This window comes from Rhinolophus sinicus, linkage group LG13 (genome assembly GCF_036562045.2).
Source record: "Rhinolophus sinicus isolate RSC01 linkage group LG13, ASM3656204v1, whole genome shotgun sequence".
NCBI lineage: Eukaryota > Metazoa > Chordata > Mammalia > Chiroptera > Rhinolophidae > Rhinolophus > Rhinolophus sinicus.
Window position 1 is genome coordinate 12,354,254 of NC_133762.1, and position 23,626 is coordinate 12,377,879.

General features: G+C 46.7%; 1 protein-coding gene across 2 annotated transcripts in view; it reads right to left on the minus strand.

The window, feature by feature from the left end:
* Positions 1-487: 487 nt before the first annotated feature.
* Positions 488-23,626, minus strand: part of AP3S2 (adaptor related protein complex 3 subunit sigma 2) — a 35,881-nt gene continuing 12,742 nt past the window's right edge. Inside the window, exons 4-6 of one of the 2 annotated variants that reach the window (XM_019719248.2) lie at positions 22,363-22,434; positions 3,473-3,580; positions 488-1,899 (exon numbers count right to left, since the gene is read on the minus strand). In XM_019719248.2, the coding sequence (XP_019574807.1) occupies positions 1,771-1,899; positions 3,473-3,580; positions 22,363-22,434 (309 nt within the window). In that variant the 3' untranslated portion in view covers positions 488-1,770. The other variant, XM_019719249.2, reaches the window with a different exon arrangement.

Here is a 23,626-nt window from a genome sequence, read left to right on the forward strand (position 1 = left end):
GACCGTCAACGCACCTAACACTCTGGGCCTGTATCCTCATCACCTCAGTGCAGGCGTGCAGAGGGCCCTCCTGCTCTTACACTCTGCGATGTGGTCACCGGCTACCTCAGAAAGCCAAGCCTGCGCTTACTTAACCCCTGTGAGCCTGTTTCCTTATCTGTAAGGAAGAAGATGAAATTGGGAGAGGTCACCCTGAGCAGTGGAAAAGAGGGGGCTTTGGAGTTAGGCAGGCAGGCCGTCTCAAATCTTAGCGCTGTGTGGCCTTGAGCAGGTTACCTGACCTCTCTGAGTCTTACTTTCTTCACCTGGAAACTGGAGATGACAATGTCTGGATTAAGGATTGCGGAAGGATCTTGCCTGTGTCACCTTCCAGCAGGTGCAAAACAAACATCAGTTTCCTTCCTTTGTTCCTACTTCACATTCAGCAAATATAAGAGGGATGTGAATGGGCTGAAATGTCTGTAAAAAAAACAAACACAGAATGTCACCAGGTTTTGACATCAGATGTATTTGCCTACACTGCCCTCTTCCAACATAAGAAGGCTTCTGCTCAACATGGGCAGTACCGGAGAGGATCGGAAAGCCTGAGGACGAGGGGCTGCCTGAACAATGGGCGCCCACCACAGGGAGCATGCTCAAACAGGGAGTGGGTGTGATGGGACATGGGCCCGCGGGGTGCCACCCGCTGGGCTCCGCGACAGCATCAGGAGGCCTGCACACAGTCTGGGCCCCTGGCCAGTGGGCGCCATGGCGGTACAGTGAGCTCCACACCGTCCCCGACCTGGCCTTGAGGCAGTGCTACTCCGAGGAGGGCTCTTATCGCCCCTAAATGCTGACAGGTCTCCGAAGCTAGTCCAGAAGCTGTTGCAGATGGAGGTGGGTTTCCCATTCGGAGAAGAGTCATCATTCGTCACACAGCAACACAGGAGAACGTGTTTTACACCCAGAGAGAGTCGTAATTCTGAGATGTTTCATATGTTGTCAGGTTTACCTTCGACAGACACAGGGCCTCTTCCCTTTGAGCGGGGACACCTCAAGCTGTGCTAGAGATGGCTGTTGTGGGGGTGCGCTCCTGATCAGCGGAAATGTGATGGGCATGCACCAGGCTTATGATGTGGATTGTGTCCTGCACATAAACACCTGTGACAGCAGAGCTAGGACGATGGCAGTAGGGAGATGTACTCTGCAGGAGGGGGTAATCAGAAAGCTTGGCTATACAAAAGGATTCTGGGTATGACAACCCTAGCAGAGCCAGGAGGCCATGGTTCTCCTAAGATCCTGCCCTTGTTTGCCAATCAGCACACCCCCAGGCCTGAAGGGTCAGCTCTTTTCTACTCATGGCCCCTCAGCAGCAAAAGTAAATGCTACGGGATGCCAGCTCTCATGGCACTAAGGGAGAAGACTACCTGGAGAAGGTACAAGTGCTGGGGTTCTGGGAAGCAGGCGGGCCTCTCAATACAGCCCCCAATGCCTGGGAGCGGCTGCATGTGGGAGGTAGAGGGTGCAAGTGGCCTGGGCGCGCTGACCCTCCACTGGGGAAGCCAGGGCGCTCCTCACATCTGCAGTGGCCACGTGTGTCAGAGACCAGCCAGGCTGCACATGTGAGAACGGAGCACATGCTAGCAGGGTCACAGGACTCCCTTCCCGGCTCCACGACAGCAAGGCTCGGACCCGAGGCTTGAGCCTTCCAGGGCTCAGAGTGGGTTCTGTTGCGGGGCTGACGTGGCTTCGCTTGTTGCGAGGACTGCAGTTCAGCCCAGCCTTCAGCTCTCACACAAACTGGGACAGGTTGGGGACTTTGATGTTCAGATCACCGATGTTGATGTTCCGAGGAATCTCCGGCAGATTGATGTTTTTCACCGCAGACACGGCACGGGCGGGGGCTGCTGAGAGGCCGCCCTGAGGAGAAATGAGACGTGGGTATGAGACAAACCTTCAGTGTCATCTATGGAACGCTGGAAAAAACAAAACAAGGAAAGAGGCCTAGCAAATGTCCAACCTGAGCACACGTAACGCGAGCTTTGCTTTTTTTCTCCCTGCTACCTGGATGGTCGCCAATAAAACAATTAGGTGACGTGGGGGACTATGGCATAGGGGTCCAAACCCTGCGCTCCTACGGGAGGCGTGCGGCTCACCCACTTTTATAGCCCCAGCCCCTAACGGAGATTGGCACACAGCAGGTGCTCAATAAATGCTTGCTGAAATGATCGGAGGGGGTTTCACCAAGTCACGGTTGGTATCAGGGGCACTTTTAAGGTTACAAAACATAACAAAACTCTTTCCTCAAGAGACCAAAGACTCTCATAGACAAGTGCAGTCACAGGGAAATTCTTAAAAGGAAAAGGAATGTCACAGCTTAGGGTAAATGCCTGCCAACTAATAAAGTGAGATGGAAAACAAGTGGCTTTCCAAATGTCATATGGCAGCAAGATGGGGGGAAGGACATGCAGGAGGTGGGGTGCATCCAGATGCGGAAGGACTGGTAACAGTCAGCCCGCACCCTCCAGGCTCACCCCCGTGTGCAGAGAGCGGGAGGGGTTGACACAAGGGCGCTCGCAATCATTTCCTCTTTACTGCCTACCCTCTGGACACCAACTCGGAGCCACCCGCGCCCAGCACGTCTCCATTTCTTTTGGTTGCCAAACCCCTTGCCTCTGACTCACTTACTATTCCTGGAAGCTTCCCAGCCCGCATTTCTAGAACTACAGCTGCCACAGTAACTGTGGTCTGGAAAAGCTGCAGCAGGATTGCCAGGCCTTACAGAAAGAATCCCTGGTTTCGTAAGATCAAGTTCTGCTACTCAGAGCAAGGAATATCTTTAAGACACTCAGATAACAGAGCAGGAATCTGTTCTGCCATTGTAGCCGTGTGAAGGTGGATCCCCGCCGCCTCTCCTCCCTGGTAAGGCTGATGACGGTGATGGAGAGACCTCGGGAGAGGAGAGACTTACTGTGAGCATCCGCATGAAGCCAGCACCATGTGGGGGTGGACCCGGGCATGGTATTTTCAAACCCAGCCCAGACTCTACAATAGCTTTTTATAAGGCTAACTGGAAATAAGGAAACTGGCAACTCTGAGGTCTGAAAGACACCAGGAGAAATGGCTGCTGGGAGATCAGACTCATACAGCACACAAACTAGCAAACCACACTGGAAGTAGAGAAGGGGATTCTGGGTCCCTCCAGGGAATGGGTGGCTTTGAGAGAAGGAATTACAAACCACAAACATGGGTCAGACCTCCCATGCCAAAAGCTGACTGCCTTCCCGTGGCATCTGGCTTTTCCATTCACACTCTTAACCCCATTCTGACCTGGCCTTCAAATGAATGAGCTTTGATGAACTCAAAGAAGAAAGAAGGTGAGTGTAAAACATTCCTAAGGTTCCACAGAAATACAAACCAACACAGGTACCCACTCTTCCTTCTGCCCAAGACCTGGTGAACCACCCAGGGTAAAGTGCAGCGCTGTGCTCACCTCCGATTTCTCCAGCCTGTTCTGAGCTTCAATCTGAGCCACGATTTCGTTCATGTTGGTTTCCAGCACCATCCCACCCATCACCACCTCCTGCAGGATGTAGTGCACCTGCAGGGGAAACAGAAGTAGGAAGGGTTAGAGCACGCTGCGGGAGCTGGTGTGGCCCCAAAAGAAACGTCGCGGGCTTTCGTGTAGCAGCAGAATAATCGGACCCGACACTGGTTCCTGAGTCACAGACACAGAAGTCCCGATCACCCACCTTTCAGGTGAGACCACAGGGGTTTCCCTCACACCTTGCGTGTCATAACACATATCTTCCATGAGCAGCGGTAGAGGGGCCTGGCTGCACGCAAGGCGGGCGGATGGGAGCACAGGCTTTTAAGTCAGGCAGACCTTGGTTAATTCTCAGCTCTGCTATTCATCAGCTGGTGACCTTGGGCAAATTAGCCTTTCAATGTTTCCGCTTCCTTCCAGGATGCTGGTGAGGACTGAGTGCGATAATCTGAACAAAGCTCCTCACTTGCTGCCTGGCACACACTGAGATCTAAATAAATAACGATGGCATTCATTACAGTATCATCGTCAGTCGATGTCCATCAACAGAGAAAGAGATAAACAAAATGTGGCATGGACATACAATGGAGTACAATTCTGCCTTAAAAAGGAAGACAATTCTGACACGTGCTCCAGCATGGAGGAACCTTAAAGATCTTATGCTAAGTGAAATAAGCCCGACACCAAAGGACAAATACGGTATGACCCACTTATATGAGATACCCAGTAGTAAAAATAAAGGAGGCAGAAAGTAGAACGGTGGTCGCCAGGGGCTGAGGGAAGTGGGGAATGGGGAGTTGTTGTTTAATGGGTGCAGAGTTTCAGTTTTGCCAGATGAGAAGAGTTCTGGAGACGAGATGCACAGAAATGTGCATGTACTTATTAACCCTACGGAGCTGTATACTGAAAACTTTACGTTATGGACACTTCACCACGATGAAAAAGAACAGGTCACTATCCCAACAGTCCTAGTACTATATTTACCCCTTTTGTTGAACGCACCCCATCTTGCTGGGGGAAGTGGTACCTGTTGAGCATCTACCATGCCCTGGGCACCTCAGTGTGACTGATTTTAATTTCACAACATCCATCTGAGACAGGGACTGTGAGCTGCGTTTTGCATGTGAGAACACTGACACGGGGCAGAGCCGGTAAGCTCTCCCCACGCCACAGGCACCAGCAGCACTGAGCCAAGGCCTGTGCGACTCCGGAGCTCACGCCCCACCTTTCCCACCTCTCGTCCTCCAGGTCCTGAGCTGGTCCCCGCTCACCCCTTACCCTGGTCCGCATGGCATCACTTCAAGACTTGCCTCCGGGGTATCACCGATCTTGTGTGGATTCTGCCATGCTTTCGCCCCAAGGCCTAGAACAGTGCCCAGGGAGGGCAGGCAGCCTGAATGAATGGAAGGCTTTACATGTGCCTGAGAAGCATGTTCCTTGTGCTTAGAAGATGGACGCCAGCGTGGTGCCGGAGGCTTTATGGAGAAGGTGCAGTGACTGGCCTAACGCAGCACAACACGGGACCAGTGGTTGGCTAATAGGAAATGTCAATTAAGACTTCTGATTTGAACACTGCATCATGAAGTCAGAATTTTAAAATGCTATTCAAAATGTGTTCTAAGTGCAAAAAGGAGAAATAAATAAAAATGCAAACTCCATTTTCAGCAAAACTAGAACATAACCAAAATCCCAGGCCCCCAAACAGGTGGAAAAGTTGTCAAACACAGGGAGCTTAAACACGGGCTCCTTTCCTTTCGAGAAGGAAATGATGAAAAGGACGCTATGTAGAGAGGATGCAGGAGCTGGAAAGCTCAGAAAAGCCTGCAAAAATACACTTCCTATAGGTACAGGGCACGCTGTCTGGGACCAAACAGATTCCTGGTTCTTTGGACGATAGGACCTCGCCTGGACCTAGAGTTGAGGGTAAATGAGAAACCACACAAACAACCTATAGTTGCCTCACAGAGTTGGTCTCTGTGCAGCGGAGAAGATAGGCTTTGCATTGTGGAAAAGCTCATACTTGTATATGCCTCTCTCTCTTGGCCGGATGAAATAAAGGGTAAATGAACTCACCCAGAACCCTAAATCATGAGAACTGCAGCCAGCTTGGAATACAGACTAGGCATGCCCTAAACAAGCATCCTGCAAACCGCTGGTTCCTGAAAAACTCACCTATTTAAAGATGAGTTATAAAAATGAAATCTGCACAGGATCTATAATAAAGATACAAGAAAAAAATTAGGAAAGAAAAAGGCAGACTAAGCTATACACTGGAAAAATGCCATGGAGCAGATAAGATTGTAATACAATATTTTGCAAAATTGAAAAAAGAAAAATATGAAGCAAGAGCTCAACGCAGAAGTGCAAGAGCTTATGCGAGAGAGAGGGGGAGACAAGACGACGAGAAGACATCTACTAACACTGCTCAGGAAAGAAGTGGAAAGAAAAAAACGTACAGAAATGAAGGTGAAACTGGAAGAAACACCAGGGGGAAGAGACACTGCTAAAAACATAGTAAGGAATGACAAGGAGAGAAATGAAAAAAAACCAAGTACAGTGAAACGAAAAAGAGTTCAAAGGAGTAGAGAAAATGAGAGTTACAGAAAACAGCAAAGGAGACGTGTAACATCTGCGTAAAAGAAAACTAACATGGAATGGAACGATTAGATAAAGATTTGTCCATAAAGAGTACATACACATAAAGATATAATTCAAGGCGTGTCTGAGACACAGAGGATCTACATACATACTGAAAGGACACACTGTACCCCAGGGAAAAGAGACCCTGAACACTCAGTGCCGAGACAGACCTTCACGGGGAGATTTCTGCAACCTGGCAAAAAGATTAAATCACTTAAAAGAGGGATACAAATCTCGGTATTTTGTAGGAGCAATACCTACAAAATTCTCAAGGAGAGACAGTGTGACCTGAGAATTTTATACCCAGATGATTGTCAATCAAGAGTAGTAAGTGGGAACTGTTGTCTTTCTTGAGGAATCTACAAAAGGACACACTTCTGCCAGCCAAGGGATGACCGGAGAAATCTATGGCAGGAAGATGGGTGGTGAGCATTGAGTCTACATAACGGTAGGACTAAGACTAAACGGGATCACAGTGACAACAGAATGTCCATGCTTAACGTCTTGACAAAAATTTCTGCCTAGCAAAAATTAGGAAGACAGGAAAAAGGAGGTAGGTTGAATGTGAACACCGATTTTCTATCCGCAATGACTGAGAGCTGATGGCTATCACTTAAAAATCAACAACCCATGTAATGAAGATATAGTCATGACTTTTATTGTGACTCTGCCCAAGGTCCACACCCACAATCATTTACTATAAACAAAACTCTGAGAGCCATCAAACTTCTGACTTAGGGCCAACAAGCTCTTTTCTGCTGACTAGAGTTCTACACCATTTTTCTTGCATTAAATTTACCCATCATGCATCTTCCACAATTTCTCTTTTCTCTAAAGCAGAGGGCGAACTCAGGCTCCTGTGAAGCAGTAAGTACAGAATCCTTCTAGGTTTTTTGGAACCCTCCACCTCTCAGCGCCTGTATTTATCTTGCCCTAACCTAATTCAGCTTCATTTCCTTTTTAAAGTAATTTGCCTTTCCAAAGCATTCGCCTTTTCACAGGACATTTCTCTTTTCTCATGCATGGTTTAACTGTGTATTATTAACTAAATTACATGATCACAATGCCAGTGTAACTGGCATCAACGGGTCTGAAAACATCACACTGACCTCTGGCGAGCAGTCACTCATGTGGTTGTCTATGAGCAAGAATGAGCAACTAGGGATCAACTGACCAGCTGCCCAGTCACCTGGCAAGTTGGGGAAGACATCTTCCACTGACCAAGAACTGGACCATGACAGACAGGCAACATTTCTTTGAGTGAAGATGGAAGGAACTTGGGAAAGTTGGAGGTTGTCACGCACAGGTGTGGGGAAAAGGTGGCCAAGAATTAAAACTCACGTGCGTAACACACTAGAGATACTGTCAGATCACAGCGAATGCTTCTGCCAGATGACAGGAGCTGATGATGGACTTGCTCTTGAGGATGCTAGTAACAGACATGTGAGAAAACACATCGGAGAACCTGAGAGTTAAAGGACCGACCTGACAGAGGGAGGCGGGAAAAATGAAATCTCCAATCTGAGTCATGTAGGTGGCAATACAATCCACAACAGAAGAAAGCAGAGGTAAAGGTCCTCAAGAGTCCTAAACCCAGCCTAACACAGTGTGTACTGAACAAATAGGAATTATCAATTAATAATTCACAGTGTTCTGCTATTCAGCCACCACCTAAAATAATGACACCAGCGAAATGCATTCAGAAGCGTTTGTTCAGAGAGCAACAGTGGCAATTTGACCTAGGAATAATCACAACCAGGAAGAGTTTCATCTGAACAAAAAGGTTACGATAACCCCAATAAACCAACGGGTTATCTTGATGTAAAGGGAATGCAACAGTGGAAATAGTTTCAACGATGAATCTGAAAGTTCAACACATAAATACTGGGTGGAAAGTGATGTTTTACAACCTCAAGATACATCAATGTATGGCCACACTTCACGTGACTGAAAGTGGGAGTTTATAGTTAGTCCTGTCCTATTAAAAATATTCTTTTTAAAAACGCTTCAAAAGTCAAAAAGTAGGGATGATTACCAGAATCGAAACATCTATTTCTCTGAAGGCAATCGAACCCACTATCAAGCCTCGATTTCTCCTCCCCACACGTCTGGACACCTGTCTTCTTTCATGTTTCTTTTCTAGGAAGCTGCCACACCATCCTCCCTCCCAGAAGGTACTTGCTTCTATACATGGATCCACTGCGCATCCAATGTGGCCCCACTCTCCTTTTCTGTCAATGTAAGTTAACTGAGCTCTCCCCTACCTCATTCCCCAGAGGCAGTATGTCTGTCCTGGTCAAGATGGGGACCTGTACGTTTCTGTCCTGGGCTCCCTGCGCTTCTGTGACCCGTTTACTAAGACAAAGTGAGGAGAGCAAATCTGTTGCGTGCTGAGGATTCGACAGCACGTGGGGACAGCGTAGGGAGTCCTGGAAGGTGTGACTCTCCTGTTGAAGAGCCTCAGTCTGACGTTCTGTGCCAACCAAGGCGTGGCCAGCAGTTCCACAGAAAGGCAAAACGCGCCCTGGGAGGCATCAGGGCAGTTCCACGAGTGTCCGACCTGCTGGGACTTCCTGATAGAAGGAAAGACAGCACTTCTCCAAACTGGAACAAGGGCTTGTCGTGCTGCCGACTTTGCTGCCATTTCCTAATCCTAATGCTCACTACCTCCGACTCTTCATGGGGATCCGGTTAAGCAGTTCTGTAAAAATCGGAGATATTCTTCTAGGATTTGAGGTGCTAAGTACACAAGACTTGGGCCAGGCAAACTCAAGAAAGGCTGAGGACCCACTGAGATACCACTCGTCAGTGACCGTGCTGTGCTCAGTACACGTTTCTGCTGAGGTACTTAACTCAGGGCACGGCCAAGCTGTCTACTTGTCTATCTCTTCTCCTTGACCATGATTTCCTTCGAGGGAAGGTTCTATGTCACCGTCACCTGGGGGTCCCCAATGCCGAGCACGATGCTTGGTAACAGCGGTACAGCATAAATGCTGGCAGAATGGACAGGAGAAGCTCATCTGGCTCTGAGTCCTGATTTTGAGGAGATACAGGCCTTTTGAGGTGGCCTGGCTCCCCATCTGGCCCTGAAAAACACGCTCTGCTGCTGGGACACCAAGTGTTAACCTCGACAGACAACAGTGGGTGAAAACGAGCTTGCTAGTTTCATGTCAGAATTGACAGAGTCTGAGAAGGGAAAGAAAAGCATCACTGCAAGGACAGAGACGCTCCTTAGGGACACCACTCCGGAACTGCTGGCGATGGAGACAAGTCGGTTTCAACAACCCCATCTTAGGACAAGGGATGTTTCTCACTGACGTCAAAAAAGTTCTGAGTGTAACCCCGGGTCAACGGAGACCATCACCAGAAGCAAACTCATCTGGAGCTGGAAGATAACAAACATTACTCTTTGCCTCTAGTAAAAACAGTCTCCAAACCTTAAACTGGCCACGTTCTAAAAGCTTCTTTTTAAGTATAAAGCTGATGATGTATTTTTCTATAGATGTAAGTAAGGTTCTCAGGCTAGTGGCTCACAAAAGCTGACTTTTATAAATCTGTGGTGCCGCCCAGAACGTGGTACCACGGAGCAGCCCTGCAGCTACAGCCAAGTACCGGAATCGCACTTTCTACAGTAAAATGCAGTTCTCTATAGGGGTGGCAGGAACCCATCTGGCAGAACTCCATGGGCAGACAGGGCAGCGAAGATCGTCCGAGACATGGCACGTTCACGCCCACCACACCCCAAGCTCCATCACCTCCACAGAAAGTGCTAGGCTGGATGAATCCCTCGCTAGGGGTTTTGCACTGGAGGACAAAGGCCTATCACACCACAAAAGACAAGGCTCACATCCCCGATGATCCGCTCTCACTCCTTTCTTAAAATAACTGTGTCACCAAAGGAGACAGTAAAACTAATAAAAAAACAAAAGAGCACAGTGCTTGTACTGGAACGTGAGGATGCCAACATTGCAACACTCAAGTTTTAAAAAAGGATTGGTAACCACTAATAAGATACCTCGTGTGCTATATAAAGACCGAGTGCTGATTACTTTCTTCCCCTTCCTGGCTTGCTTGGTTTCATGAATTCCTAGGCAAGGTCTCCAGAGAGTAAGAAGTCAGATTTTTCTTTTTATTGTTTCAGGTGTACAAAGAAGTGAGATTCTTGGTAGGGTGGGAGAGGCACCATTTCCTTGGCCACGCGAGAGGGTGTGGTGGCTTTTAATAAGTAAGCCAAAGGGGACAGAGGACAGACACTAAGTGGACTGACATTGAGAGGGGAAGAGAAAATCATTTGAGTCAGACTCTAGTTCCCTATATTTCATTTTAGAAAAAAACAAAAGGGGAAGAGGGCATGAAAACACCTTCCAGAAACCTGGTACATATGCCTGCTCTCTTATCCTCACTTTCATTCTAAAGGCCAACTTTTTTTTTTATTTAAAGATGAAGGGAACAGGACTTTATTGGGGAACAGTGTGTACTTCTAGGACTTTTTTCCAAGTCAAGTTGTTGTCCTTTCAGTCTTAGCTGTGGAGGGCGCAGCTCAGCTCCAGGTCATTGCCGTTGCTAGTTGCAGGGAGCACAGCCCACGATCCCTTGCGCAAGTCAAAACCCGCAACCTTGTTGAGAGGACGACGCACTCCAACCGAGCCATCCTTGTTGAGAGGACGATGCACTCCAACCGAGCCATCCGGGAGCTCAGCTCAGCGGCAACTCAGCTCAAGGTGCCGTGTTCAATTTTAGTTGCGGGGGGGCGGAGCCCACCATCCCTTGTGGGACTTGAGGAATTGAACTGACAACCTTGTGGTTGAGAGCCCACTGGCCCACGTGGGAATTGAACCGGCAGCCTTCGGAGTTAGGAGCATGGAGCTCTAACCGCCTGAGCCACCGGGCCGGCCCCTAAAGGCCAATGTTTTATCAGTGTTTTAAGACATGCTATGAACTGCCGGCCCTCATTTTCTGGGTGTTGCCTTTCATCTATCTACAAACGAACACATTAATAACTGGATTCCACAATGTCGGTGGAGTGTCTCTGTAGGTTTAACTGCCACGGAACGCACGAAACACACAGAGAAGTGTCAGCCATACCTGGCTCTGCTGGAAGAGTGAGACGTTAAGTCACCATTTCAACGGAAACCTTCAAAACTCTCCCATGACTTCGAAAACAGAATCTTCTGAACATAGCTTCGCCCTTGCTTTACCACTCATTGTTAATGTTGCTTAATGAATCTACTCTATGCTGATATTCCCTTGGGAACTCTCCGGCACACAGGGCTGCCTGGCCCGAGCAGCAATGCAAGCTAAAGAAAGCAGGCAATCTGCTTTGTGAAGTTCCCATTCTCTTTCCTCCTGTTAGCGTCTCCTGGACCCCTTTTATGTCCTTCCTTGGTCTTCAGACTGGACATTTCCAGTTTTCTCCAGATGTCTCCCTGTCATGAAACTCCGTAAGACTCAATCCCTAGCCCTTGATTTTCTTTCTTCTCTGTCACTCACATGATCCTACATTTTTTCAACGAAGATTACAAAACATCTAGTTGATTCTCATCTTATATAGGTCAAGTTCTGAGGTCACCAAGTCAGATGGAAACTATACACAGCCCCAAATCCCTTACTTCTTTGATGGAGTCCAACCCAGCTCCGTTTTCCTCCACCAGGAGAACTGACGCCTTTCTTCCCCCAGTGGAGCACCAGACGACTTAAGTGAGTGGCTTGTTTAGGGACCACGTCGATTGCAAATGTGCATTAAGCATTAAAACAACCTGAGGCATCACGAGGCACGTGACAGGCATGTGAGAGGAGTGCAAAGAAGAGCCAATTCAAATGTTCCATCTCACACTCACTCCAGGCACACACTAACTGAGCACAACTGTATTTAGAATTTTCTTTTCTTTTTGCCTAATGGCTAGAGTGGAATCTGTATAAGCTAAATATGTGTATGTGAGCCCAATGGACCCTCTACACACAAGGTAATGTGTCAGGCTCAAGGCAGTCACTCATTTTCAACACAAGAATGTGATCTGCAACAATGTCTATTTTCAAATATTCTTAAGCACAGAAGGCTAAGAGCTGGAAGGAGGAAATGAAGATAAGACGTGGACCCTGTCCTCAAAGGGCTTATACTCAAGTAAGGAAGATAAAACATACGGGGAATTAACTGTAATAAAAGAAGACTTTTATTACCATGACCGAAGGACAAAATGCTATAAAAGTTCAAACACGGTTGGGCCTTAAACTAACTGGTAAACGGAGGAGGGAATGGCAAATCTCCCAGCAACTCATTAACTATTCTTCAGGCTCTGCTAACAAATAATTCTTTAATAAAGGATCACTCACTCATGTGCTTTGCGTATGTGTAGATGACAGCAGCAAAGTATACCACTGCATAGTAACCCTTCCTTAAAAAAAAAATAAAATCCTATTATGAGTTAGAGTTCTCTGTGAATTTTTTTTAATGCCTCCCTTACAGCTTTATTTATTTATTTTTAAAAAGATTTTATTGGGCAAGGGGAACAGGACTTTATTGGGGAACAGTGTGTGCTTCCAGGACTTTTTCCAAGTCAAGTTGTTGTCCTTTCAGTGTTAGTTGTGGAGGGTGCAGCTCAGCTCCAGGTCCAGTTGCCGTTCCTAGTTGCAACCATCCCTTGCGGGACTCGAGGAGTTGAACTGGTAACCTTGTGGTTGAGAGTCCACTGGCCCATGTGGGAATCGAACCGGCAGCCTTCGGAGTTAGGAGCACAGAGCATCAAACGCCTGAGCCACCGGGCCAGCCCCTCTGTGAAGTAATTTTTTAACAATGTTCTAGCAGGACTTCTTTCGCGTCAGCTGTTTCATCCACCTTCATTTCCTGCCTGTTTGCAATACTGGTCCTAAATGGTAAGCATGGTAATGGCTAAAGAAAATGATCCAGGCCTTGTCCTCTTGAATTTTATCCTCTCTGGCTGGTTATCTGCTAACACAACAGGACCCAAACATCTCTTTCCACACTGAGTAGGCTGATGCAGGAGAGGACAGTAAGGGCCGTGGAGCAGTGTGGAGAGTACAGGGTCTGAACTCTGTCTCTGCCACTTACTAGCTGTGTGGCCTTGGAGAAACGGGTGTCCTGGTTCTAAACCTCCATTTCTTCATCTGTAAAATGGGGAGAACTAGTGTTCTTACCTCACGCGCCTATTCTAAAGATAAATAAGGTGACACAGGAAATAACTGAGACACTATATTTAAAGCACTTAGCTATTATGTGCCTGACACTTAAGTACTTGATGAATACTAGTTGATGTAGTAATTACAAGCAGTCTTTTTGGTCAACCTCCTTTGTAATGCAGGAATTTATTCTTTGGCTCCTGAGAAAATTTATTCTTCGGCACCTCGGTGAAGAGAGCTCACTACTGTTCCTAAGCTGCCCATCTACTGTGCAGCAGGAAGAACTGTCAGAAAGTTCTTACCTGTATTGAGCTGCAATGTGCATGTAGCCATTTGCATCCCAGGGCCCTCCCTGTGCCCTCTGGGTGGGAGGGCCTATAAATAAATAAATAACTAAGTCCCTACCCTCTGCCCTAGGTTTTTCTCTCTCTCTTCCTGATCTGACTAAATGCCGTGCCTGGATCCACGAGCCTCTGTCTAAGGAGATGATCTCCACCCCCATGGTTCCTGTTCCTTCCAAAGCATTGCTCCTGGAATGGCCCTGGGCCCTGCTCCACCCTCTCTAGCCCTTTCAGTGCCGGGTCAGAAACTTACAAAGCTATGCTATCCCCACAGACAAGGGACATAGCTCAGCGCTGCTGCAGCACAACGTGCAAAAGGAGGACCGGCGAGTGGAGAGGCCAGAGGCCTTGGAGGGCTTTGTAAGCTACGTGATGGGGCCTCAGCTCCGTCCTTTCGGCAGCGGCCCCATCTTTTTTTATAGTCCCGGGAATTCACCTATGGAACACATTTCCCTCAATCGCTCAGGGTCTGTCACTTAGCATCAGAAGGGTTCTGAGGAAGGCAGGGGAAGGAGTCAGGCACGTCCTCCTTCTCCTTAAGAGCCACTGCTGTGGGGGAGACGGAGACACTGAGTAATTCAAACAAGGCAGTTAGACTAAAGACACACTTTTAGCGTCTTTAGGCAGGTGTGGAAAGGATGGATTTAAGGGGGAATTTGGAGTAGGAAACAGTCAACATAAAGTAGGAAAAAGTAAAAATAAAGACAAAATCACCATTTATTGAGCTATGCAATTACTAACTCCAATTCTCAAAATAACCACGAATGATGGACTCCACTAATTATAAATCACACCATTATTTTATGTATCACTAAGAATAATGTTGCCAATTAAACTGTGAAATGCCACTAAGGCAAATCTTGATTTGATATGTTAAAATCATAAATATTACAAAAACTGAGTCTAAGAATTCATGAAATATGGTATTACCCTTATTTTACAACAACTAAACTGAGGCACAGAGAGTTGCCTAAGTCACCCAGTTAGAACCCCAAAATTCGAGCGCATGCACAGGTTATAATCTTGAAAGTCAAGCTCTAATTAGAATTAGACCTTTCCAGTTTTAAAAAATGAGCCTCTAGCTGTGTTGATCAGACATTATATTTGAAAAGTACTATAAAATTAATAAATTAAAAACCACCCAGAATTTGAACAATCAATCAACTACATCAATCAACCAATCATATTTGAATGCCCTGTACTGTTCAGGTCACCAACAAAGTATCATATACTGACACTATTCCAAGAGTTTACAACCTACTGGAAACAATTAGGACTCAAGACTTGAGAGCGTAGCAAGAAGACAAACAGCTTGGAGAAGTACCGCAGTAGCGTTCAGAGAAGATTTCACTGTATGGAGAATTTGACCTGGGCCCTGATAGGTGAAGGTGGGGTATTTCGGGATGGGGAGTGTCAGGGACAAAGGTAAAAAGGTGGGAACTAGCAGGGTACCTACAGAAAACAGAGGGAGAGAACTGATGGGCCTGGGGGGGGGGGTCTGCGTCCCAGGGTGGGCAGGGCCTGAGGGCCCAGAGCCCACAGTCCAGGCCTGAGTGTACAGTGAAGGAAAATGCCAGAAACGTTTTCCGGAAGATTAGACAAGGTGAGGGAGGCTGGGGGCAAGACTGGATACAGCTGCTGTGGTTACCTAGAGCTGATATGTTACCTGGATTCAAGTAAAGGGAATTTTAAAAAGGAAAAGAAAAAAAGTAAGAGGTGGACTTGAAGAAAACACGGAAGGAACCAATACCATCTGGTGACTTCTTGGAAACAGAAGGGGAGGTCAGCATCCTTGAGATTTCATGCTTTGAAGCAAGATGGTTATCGCTGACAGAAGTAAGAAAGTCAAGAAGAGAAGATACTGCTGCTGCGGGGGCAGCAGCTCAAGGGGGAGGCGGGAAGGACGTGGCGTGAGGAGAAGAAGCGGGTGGTTTGGGGCACACGACGTTGGAAGTGGTGGCAGGAAGTCCAGATGGAAAGGCGCTGCACACTCCTGGAAACACAGCCTTCTGCCGGGGCAGAATGAGGTACAGTTGTCCCCCATCTGCATCAAGCACCTGAGTGCCCAAGGATGGATACACAGCGAGAGCCAGCAGGGAGCTGGGGACAGAGCTGTGGGGAATGTTCTGCAGGCAGGAAAAGAAGCTGCGGCCAGAAAGCCCAGGGGGTCAGGCCCAGTCAGCAGGGGACTTCCCACTCCTTCCCTGGTTTTCATAACCAACATTAAACGTGACACAGGTAAATGCAGGTATGTGGATTCTGAAAATCTGAAGGGACGCACTTGTGTAGTGACCAGGCAACAACCCAGGAAGTGCTCAGCTCCAGGCTGGCACCGGAAGACCTCCCTTCAGTTTAAACCACAGGGAGAGGGGACTGGGCACCCCTCCACCATTGCTGCTGACAGCGTCTCATGGTGCAGACCTGTGTGATTTCAGACACAGGCTCAACACCTTGTTCTCTACAGAACGTGAATCTTAATTCTTGAGGCCATAAGCAGGCAGGGCCACAAAGATGTAGCAATGGAAGCGACGTAAACGCAGTGGATTCTTTTCAGCAGGCTGACAGACCCATCTGCTTTCTGACTCAGACATGGACACGGATGCGGAAGCAGACTGCGGGCTATTTACCACCGCTGTGCACACACTGCCACCCCCTCCCCACTCGGACGCCGGGAGATAACCACGGTTCCTAGGAGAGGACGAAGGGAGACTGTGCAGACAATCTATCAATTTATCTGGCTTTAAGCTCAGACTTTGCCTCCGAGCAGCAGAGCGCGACTGAAACTGTTTACCGTGCTAGGCAATAAAGCCTCGGTGGAGAGGACTGCCTGTACCCTCCAGTGCAGTGGGCCTAAGAGAGCCAGCCTGATAAACAGGCAATGTGCGCACGTGGCGCAACGTTTCTGAAAAGCTCGGACCCACACTGACCTCGGAGCCCGCCCCAGGGGCAGCGATGACCCCTTGCTTCTGTAACGAGGACCTATCTGATCCTCCCCACCTTTCTCACTTCCATTCAGCCTCAAGGTCTTGGCCCTTGTTGTTCCCTCTCCCTGGAACGTTCTTCTCCTGAGAGCCACCTGTCTCTCCCTCTCCTACTTACTTCAGGTATTTGCTCAATGCCATCTGATCAGAGATGCGCTCCCCAACCCCCCTATAGAAACTATCACGCCCTATCTACCCACCCCTTTGCCGCTTTATTTTCTCCGTCGCACTCATCACCACCTAACATTGATTTTATTTTCTCTCCCCCAGTAGGTATAAGACAGGAAAGTTTTATTAACTATTTCCCCAGCACCTAGAATAGTGGATGGATAAATGAGTTCAGTCAGTATGTACCAAGTAGTATACTGATACCTGGAAACGCAGTGGTGAACAAGACAGTCTGATCCTTCCCTTAATGTCGGGGGTGGGGGGCAAACAAAAGAATGAAATGCCACGTGGAACCGTTCCAAGCACTTGCCGTGTACTGACTGCTCCCATCCAGATACCAGCCAGGGGCTCCATGACTCCCAGTCCACACACAACCACCCACAGCACAAGTCCTACAGTTCTAAGAGGCAGAGCCAGGCGGGCTGTGCAGCGTGTGCTCTTAACCAAGCAAATAAGCAACACAAGGCACCATGACATGCCACGGCCACAGCAGTTAGGGTCCTGGGGAGGGGGCTTGACTGATAAGACACGAATGGCTGTTTCGGTCTGTGGGCGGGGGAGGAATGTGAGGAAAGGTTTTATGAACACTAACTTCTTTGATGGGTGAGTCAAAATAGTCAGTCTGGAGAGGCAGGAGGCTGGAGACTCCGTTTTGGACATAACTGAATTGGAAGATAAATGAGTTTTGATGATACTTTAGGAGTCATCAGTAGACAATCAACAAGCCATGGTATTGCGTGAGATTTCCTAAGAAGGGAATGTCTAAAAAAAGGGAAGAGGGACCATTTAGGAAGTAAAAAGCCCAAGAGGCCCAGATGGAATGGCCATAAAGATAGATAAAAATACTGTGTTTCCCCAAAAATAAGACCTAGCTGGACAATCAGCTCGAACGGGTCTTTTGGAACAAAAGTTAATATAAAACCTGGTTTTATTTTACTATAAAACCCGGTATAATATATTACAATAATATAATTAATGTAACATAAGACAGGGTCTTACATTAATTTTTGCTCCAAAAGATGCATTAGAGCTGATTGTCTGGCTAGGTCTTATTTTCGGGGGAAATAAGCCATCCTTGGAACGAAGCTCAAAATATGTACCTACAAAGGACATGACTAGGACAGATGGGGAAAGGTAAATATGAGCTACATATTGAATAACAGTATTTAGTAATGATAAATTTCCTAAATATGTTAATTATGTTATGGTTAATTACTTACTTGTTGTGATTCAGTATGTTAGAGAATTAGGCACATGTTATAAAATATAAGACAATGTTCTTGTCCTTAGGAAACACCTGCTGAAGTATTTGGGGATAAAAAGTTATGATGTCAGCAACTAACTCTCAAATGGTTCAGCAAAAAAGTACGTATCTAGAGACATAAAGGCAAGTGCGCCAAACGTGAGTACCTGGTGAATCTACGAGCAAGACACAGGAAGACTCTACAGGAAGAAACGCCGCCTTTCGTGACTGACTTGCTTGGGGGACAGGAAGGGGGAACAGGTTCTGAGTGCACATGACCGAGAATGGTGGCAGCACGACTAGAAGAGGGAAGCGGGGGGAGAGACGGTTTTCAGAGGACACGTGCTGAATCCTGCTCTGGATGAGAAGTGGCAGGAAGAAACAAGACACCAGAATAAACTAAGAAAGAAATGTCTTCAGGCAGCTGGAAAAACAAGAATGAGAGCCAGGCCGTACATCAGGACTACACATCACGACGTGGGAACTACCTAAACGGGTAACAGTTTAAGGACGAGAAGTGGGTGAGGTCTAAGAAACGGGGGAGAAGAGCGCGGTGAGAGACGACTGACGACAGCATTTACCAGTAGGAGGCGGGAAGACAGAGAGAGAGAAGGCAGGAGGGCCGATGTGGCAGAAACCACGGTGGCACGAGGACTACGAAGGATGCGCCGTGCAATGATCAACAGCAGCAAATACTGCAGAAACGTGACGAGAGCTGATGACCAGCAAATGGGCTCAGATCATCGGTGAACTTTGGGCAGGAGTGAAAACCAGGCTAGTGGGCCCCAGAAAGGCAACAGATGAAGGAGAAATACGAGAGGGGGTATAAACCTCTCCCTCATTTAAGCAGTTTACCTTCAGTGAAGGACAGAGATGGAACTGCAATGGAAAGGGGCAGGAGAAGCATGGGAGGAGCTGTGTCCCGGGAGGGACTGGGGCAATGTGGGGAGATCTGTAGTGACAGAAGGAGCTAATAAAGACAGCTCAGAGACGAGGGGAAGCAGTGAGGTTACGGGCTGTGTTGGGAAGAGAAAGGAAGAGGGCTGAGCTCCAGAAGTAGTGTGAACAAACCTGCCTTTAAGGCAGGAAGAAAGGGAGACAGAAGAGGCGAAGACCACAGCAGTGATAAAAGAGGACAGCAACAAAAACAACTTATGAGCGGAAAAAGAAATCTCAAGATTAGAAATAAACGAATTGCCAGGGCAACAGGAATCGTCACCTGTGGCCCTTCCACAGGCCTGCGACTCCAGCCACATCTGCCCAGGGGAACAGGGCAGCTGCCCATGACAACCTAATGCAGAGTGTGAAGGCCTAGGAACTGACAGGCGTTCCCGACTTAAAGTGGAGAGAATCTTCAACTAAGAAGGATGGAGTTCAAGGTGATATTCCTAGTATTGTCTTAAAACAGGTCATTTGCCTATCTCAGTAAAAAGACCATTTTCTACTCTCGATAGGAGATACACCTGAATTAGCAACAGCTCTACACGAGGGCAAAGATAAGCTTGAAATCCCACTAGAAGAAAGTCACCTGCTGGGAAACTCCTTCAGACATTCTAAAACGTGAGTAGAGTGAAAGTCTGACTCCTGGCGTCATCACTTTTCAAAAATCACAGGACATACGGAGAGTAATTTCCTGATGTCATGTGAACAACAAAAAATTACAACTCTATAAACTAAAAGAAAATTGCAGCAGCAGCAAAATACTATATGGCACTTACATGAAGATAAGATAAATGAGAAATAACAAAATTTTTATGGCCTTTTATTTCCATGACCAATAAAATAGTTGGGACTGAAATTACTTTACTGCTCTAGCAGGTATCCTCACAAATATTTAAAAGATATTATTAGAATGATAAGGCAAGGGGGCGGTCTGATGGTTCAGCTGGTTAGAGCACGAGCTCTTAACAACAAGGTTGCTGGTTCAATTCCCGCATGGGATGGTGGGCTGTGCCTCATGGAACTAGAGATTGAAAACAGCGACTGGTCTTGGAGCTGAGCTGCACCCTCCACAACTAGACTGAAGGACAATGACTTGGAGCTGATGGGCCCTGGAGAAACGCACTGTTCCCCAATATTCCCCAATAAAGTTTATATTAAAAAAAATGATAAGGCAAGAAGTCATGATTAGCTCAGGAGATGGAGAAAAAGCTTCTGATACATTTTAACACCGTTTCATGACTAAATGCTGTTAGTCACTAGGAAGAGAAGGGAAGAAACTTCCTCTACCTGAAAAGAATATTTACTGAAAAAACCCCTCCTATATGTGAAATACTATATATATAGTAAATGCCATGCTTCATGATGACAGAATGAAAGCTTCCCTTTGAATCAGGAAGAAACTTAGATGCCCAGTATTCAACAGCACATGAGAAGTACAAGGATTGGAAATAAACGGGCAAGTTGCTTACAGATAAAATATCAGAATTAATAAAGAGTTTAATATAATCTCTGGATTCAACATCAACATACAGAAATAAAGCAATTTTTATATACTAGCAATAAACAAAAAATGAATATTTAAAATCATACACATAAAAAACAGGTATCTAGGAATAAATTTAATAAAAAATATGTAAAACCTCTATGGGAAAAATTATGAGTCTTCACTGAGAAACCTCAAAGAAGATCTAAAGAAATGGATACACCATAATACGGATAAAACTTGATATTGCTAAGATTTAAATTTTCCTCAAATGTTCTATAGATTCAGTGCATTCCAATCAAAACCCCAACAGATTATGTATAACTTACAAGTTAACTCTAAATTGTAACTAAAATGCAAAGGACCCAAGCTCAACCAGCTGTTGTCCCACAAGCCCGAAAGTTTTCAGGTTTTGGGCAGCTGGCAATTCCCAGACGCCGATTGCCTGGTGTGCAGGCAGCGTGTGCATCTCCTACTGGTAAGGTGACTCTCACAGCTGCCTGATAAAGAGAGGGCACTGGGAGAGGGGGGTTGGGGGGTTAGTCCAGAGGAGACTGGCCCCAACAGACCTCTCGCCATGGGGCCAATGGGACCTGTGCCTTCTCTTCCCTTGCATGGGAATTTCTACCTAAAAACACCAGTGAGCTCTGGAAGCCTTGTGAGGCTCGGGGAGCCCCAAGTCAAGTACAGTAAGTTCTCACTTAACGTCCATGAAGGTTCTGCAACTTGAAGCAATACAACGAAAGCAATTTTCCCACCGGCTAACTGATATAAACAAGAGCGTCATTCCTGGGGCCTCTCTCCAGGATTGCAATGAAGACGCTGAACGGAACAACGTTATTCAAGGGCCTGCTGTATCTACAGAGCTATGGGGTGCTCGGATTCTCCTGCACTGGGCTCCCTGTGGAGCCCCAGAGCCAAGCCAGGTGCTGCGAGGGAAACCTCAGTCCATTCCAACAGCCAACCCTAAGAATGCCCTCACTGCATTGGCCTGGAAAGTGCCATCTGAGGACCCTGGCAGAGTTAACTGAGACAGAAGATCCTGTTGGAAAACGACAGGAAAGTCCTCTAGACGGCAACGCTAGCAGGGACGGATCTAACAACACCGACCGCCTCATGATGCAAACAGATTACCAGGCATCATGGCTTAGCAATGAGTAACATTCTCTAAAACTCAGTGTCTCCCGCCAAGTGGGTCTCAGCGACAACAATCAGCGGAAGGAAAACCGGGACCAAGCAAATCTAAGACACATCAACCCCCACCGTGAACAGCACTGGGTACAGTGTGTGCCCAGTTGGACACAATGAGTGTGGCAGCTTCTGTCCCCTTGCTGGCTATCTCCCGCGTGTTTCTGGCACATGAGGACATAGGCCATGCCAGTTACGCTAGCAACACAAATCTGAGAACATGTACTTTGAACGACTTCAGTTCGCCTGACGGTCAGCTTCCCTAGAGAGTATCACCTGATCCAAACTACTATATTACTCATTAGGAAAATACCAATTTTTCTAGCTAAGTCAGAGCCCCTGAGTCATGATTATTCCATAGCTTCACTCTCACTGGACTATTGCCTATGAAACTCATTTTACAATCAACATAAAATTATTTATCTCACTCTGGGCCTGGCAGCCATCCATTCCCGTGACATCACTGCCCTATACCAGGAAGTCTTGCTGAAAAGATGGACCATGATATGGACCTAATAATAATCTTGTAGTGTTAACAGTGGTAACAGGTCTTAGCAAAATACCCCCTAAACTACCACACTTAAGTTTTCCATAAAACAGGACCTAGGACTATCACCAAAGTAAAAAGCCAAAGGAAAAACATGCGGGTGTAGAGGTAGCCGGAGACCTCCAAGGCTCTTAGTTTTCCCATGACCCTGGTTTGGGAGAGACGGTACCTTATCCATATGGAAGATCAAATCCAATTCACAAACATTTTCGAAACACTTATCCAGGGTCTCCACAAAAACCTAGGAAACAAAGACAAATAGGTAAAGAGAGAAACAGGAGTGTATTCACATCTGCATACACATCACATTGGAAAGTAAGGGGGTTGTCATGACACTCTCTATCTTACGGGAATTCTCAGACAAAACAAAAGCTACCAGCATTAGGTGATCACCCGACTTATCCCAACTCAGAGGGGACAGCCTAGGGTAGTGGGACAATCTTGTTTTCAGTCTAGCAACACAACCAGCAGGCACAGGTGGCTTTCTTTCCCCCTTTGTAAGATGCTGATTTACGTAAAATAACAAACTGAAATACCAACTACTTCCAATACGACGTCCTTCCCCCAAGCCTTTTTTCAGTATATACAGGTACAAAAAAATGTCACTATTACAGTGTTAACACAGTTGCGTCCTGCTAATTTCAGTTAACATTAACTTCAAACACCTCTCCACGAATCAACGTAATGTATATGCTTACAATTTTAACTTTTTAATATAATACTGAAACAGAAAACACGTATTAATAGTAAGGGTACAGCTTCATGCATTTTCAGAATGAACCCATCACGTAACGCCACCCTGGAACTGACATGGAATACTACCAGCTCCCCGGAAGGTCCCCTCAGACAGCACCGACTCCCCAACGGTAACCCACTCTGACTCGTAGCTTCACAGTTCAGTTCTGCCTGTCTCTACATTTATGTAGATGGAATCATACACACACACTCCTTTTGTCTGGCTTCTTTCTCTCAACAATGCTTATACATTCCTCCGCGTTGTTGCATGTCATAAAAGCTCGTTAGTACTCACGGCTGTACAGTATTGCATACTAAAATTTATTTCTCCATTCTCCTACAGAAGGCACACTTGTTTTCAAGTTTTTGACTGGGCACAAATTAATATAAATGGAAATTATATTTCCAAGCACTGTGGAAAACAATTTGCCATAATTTACTAATACTCTATGACCCAGCAATTTTTGGAGGTACATACCCAACAGAAATGCATACAAGTTTTGCCAAAAAATACACAGAATAATTTCCTAACAGCACTATTTTGAACTCTTTCCATCTTTAACTGTGACTAAAGAGCTCACCGTAAAGATACCACACTTAACTACGGGCTTGTTTTCCAGATCCAGCTGGGCACTTTGTGAGCCCTTACAATCCAGCAATTCTGTCCTTCAGTTTAGGGAATTGTATCAAATAATTTT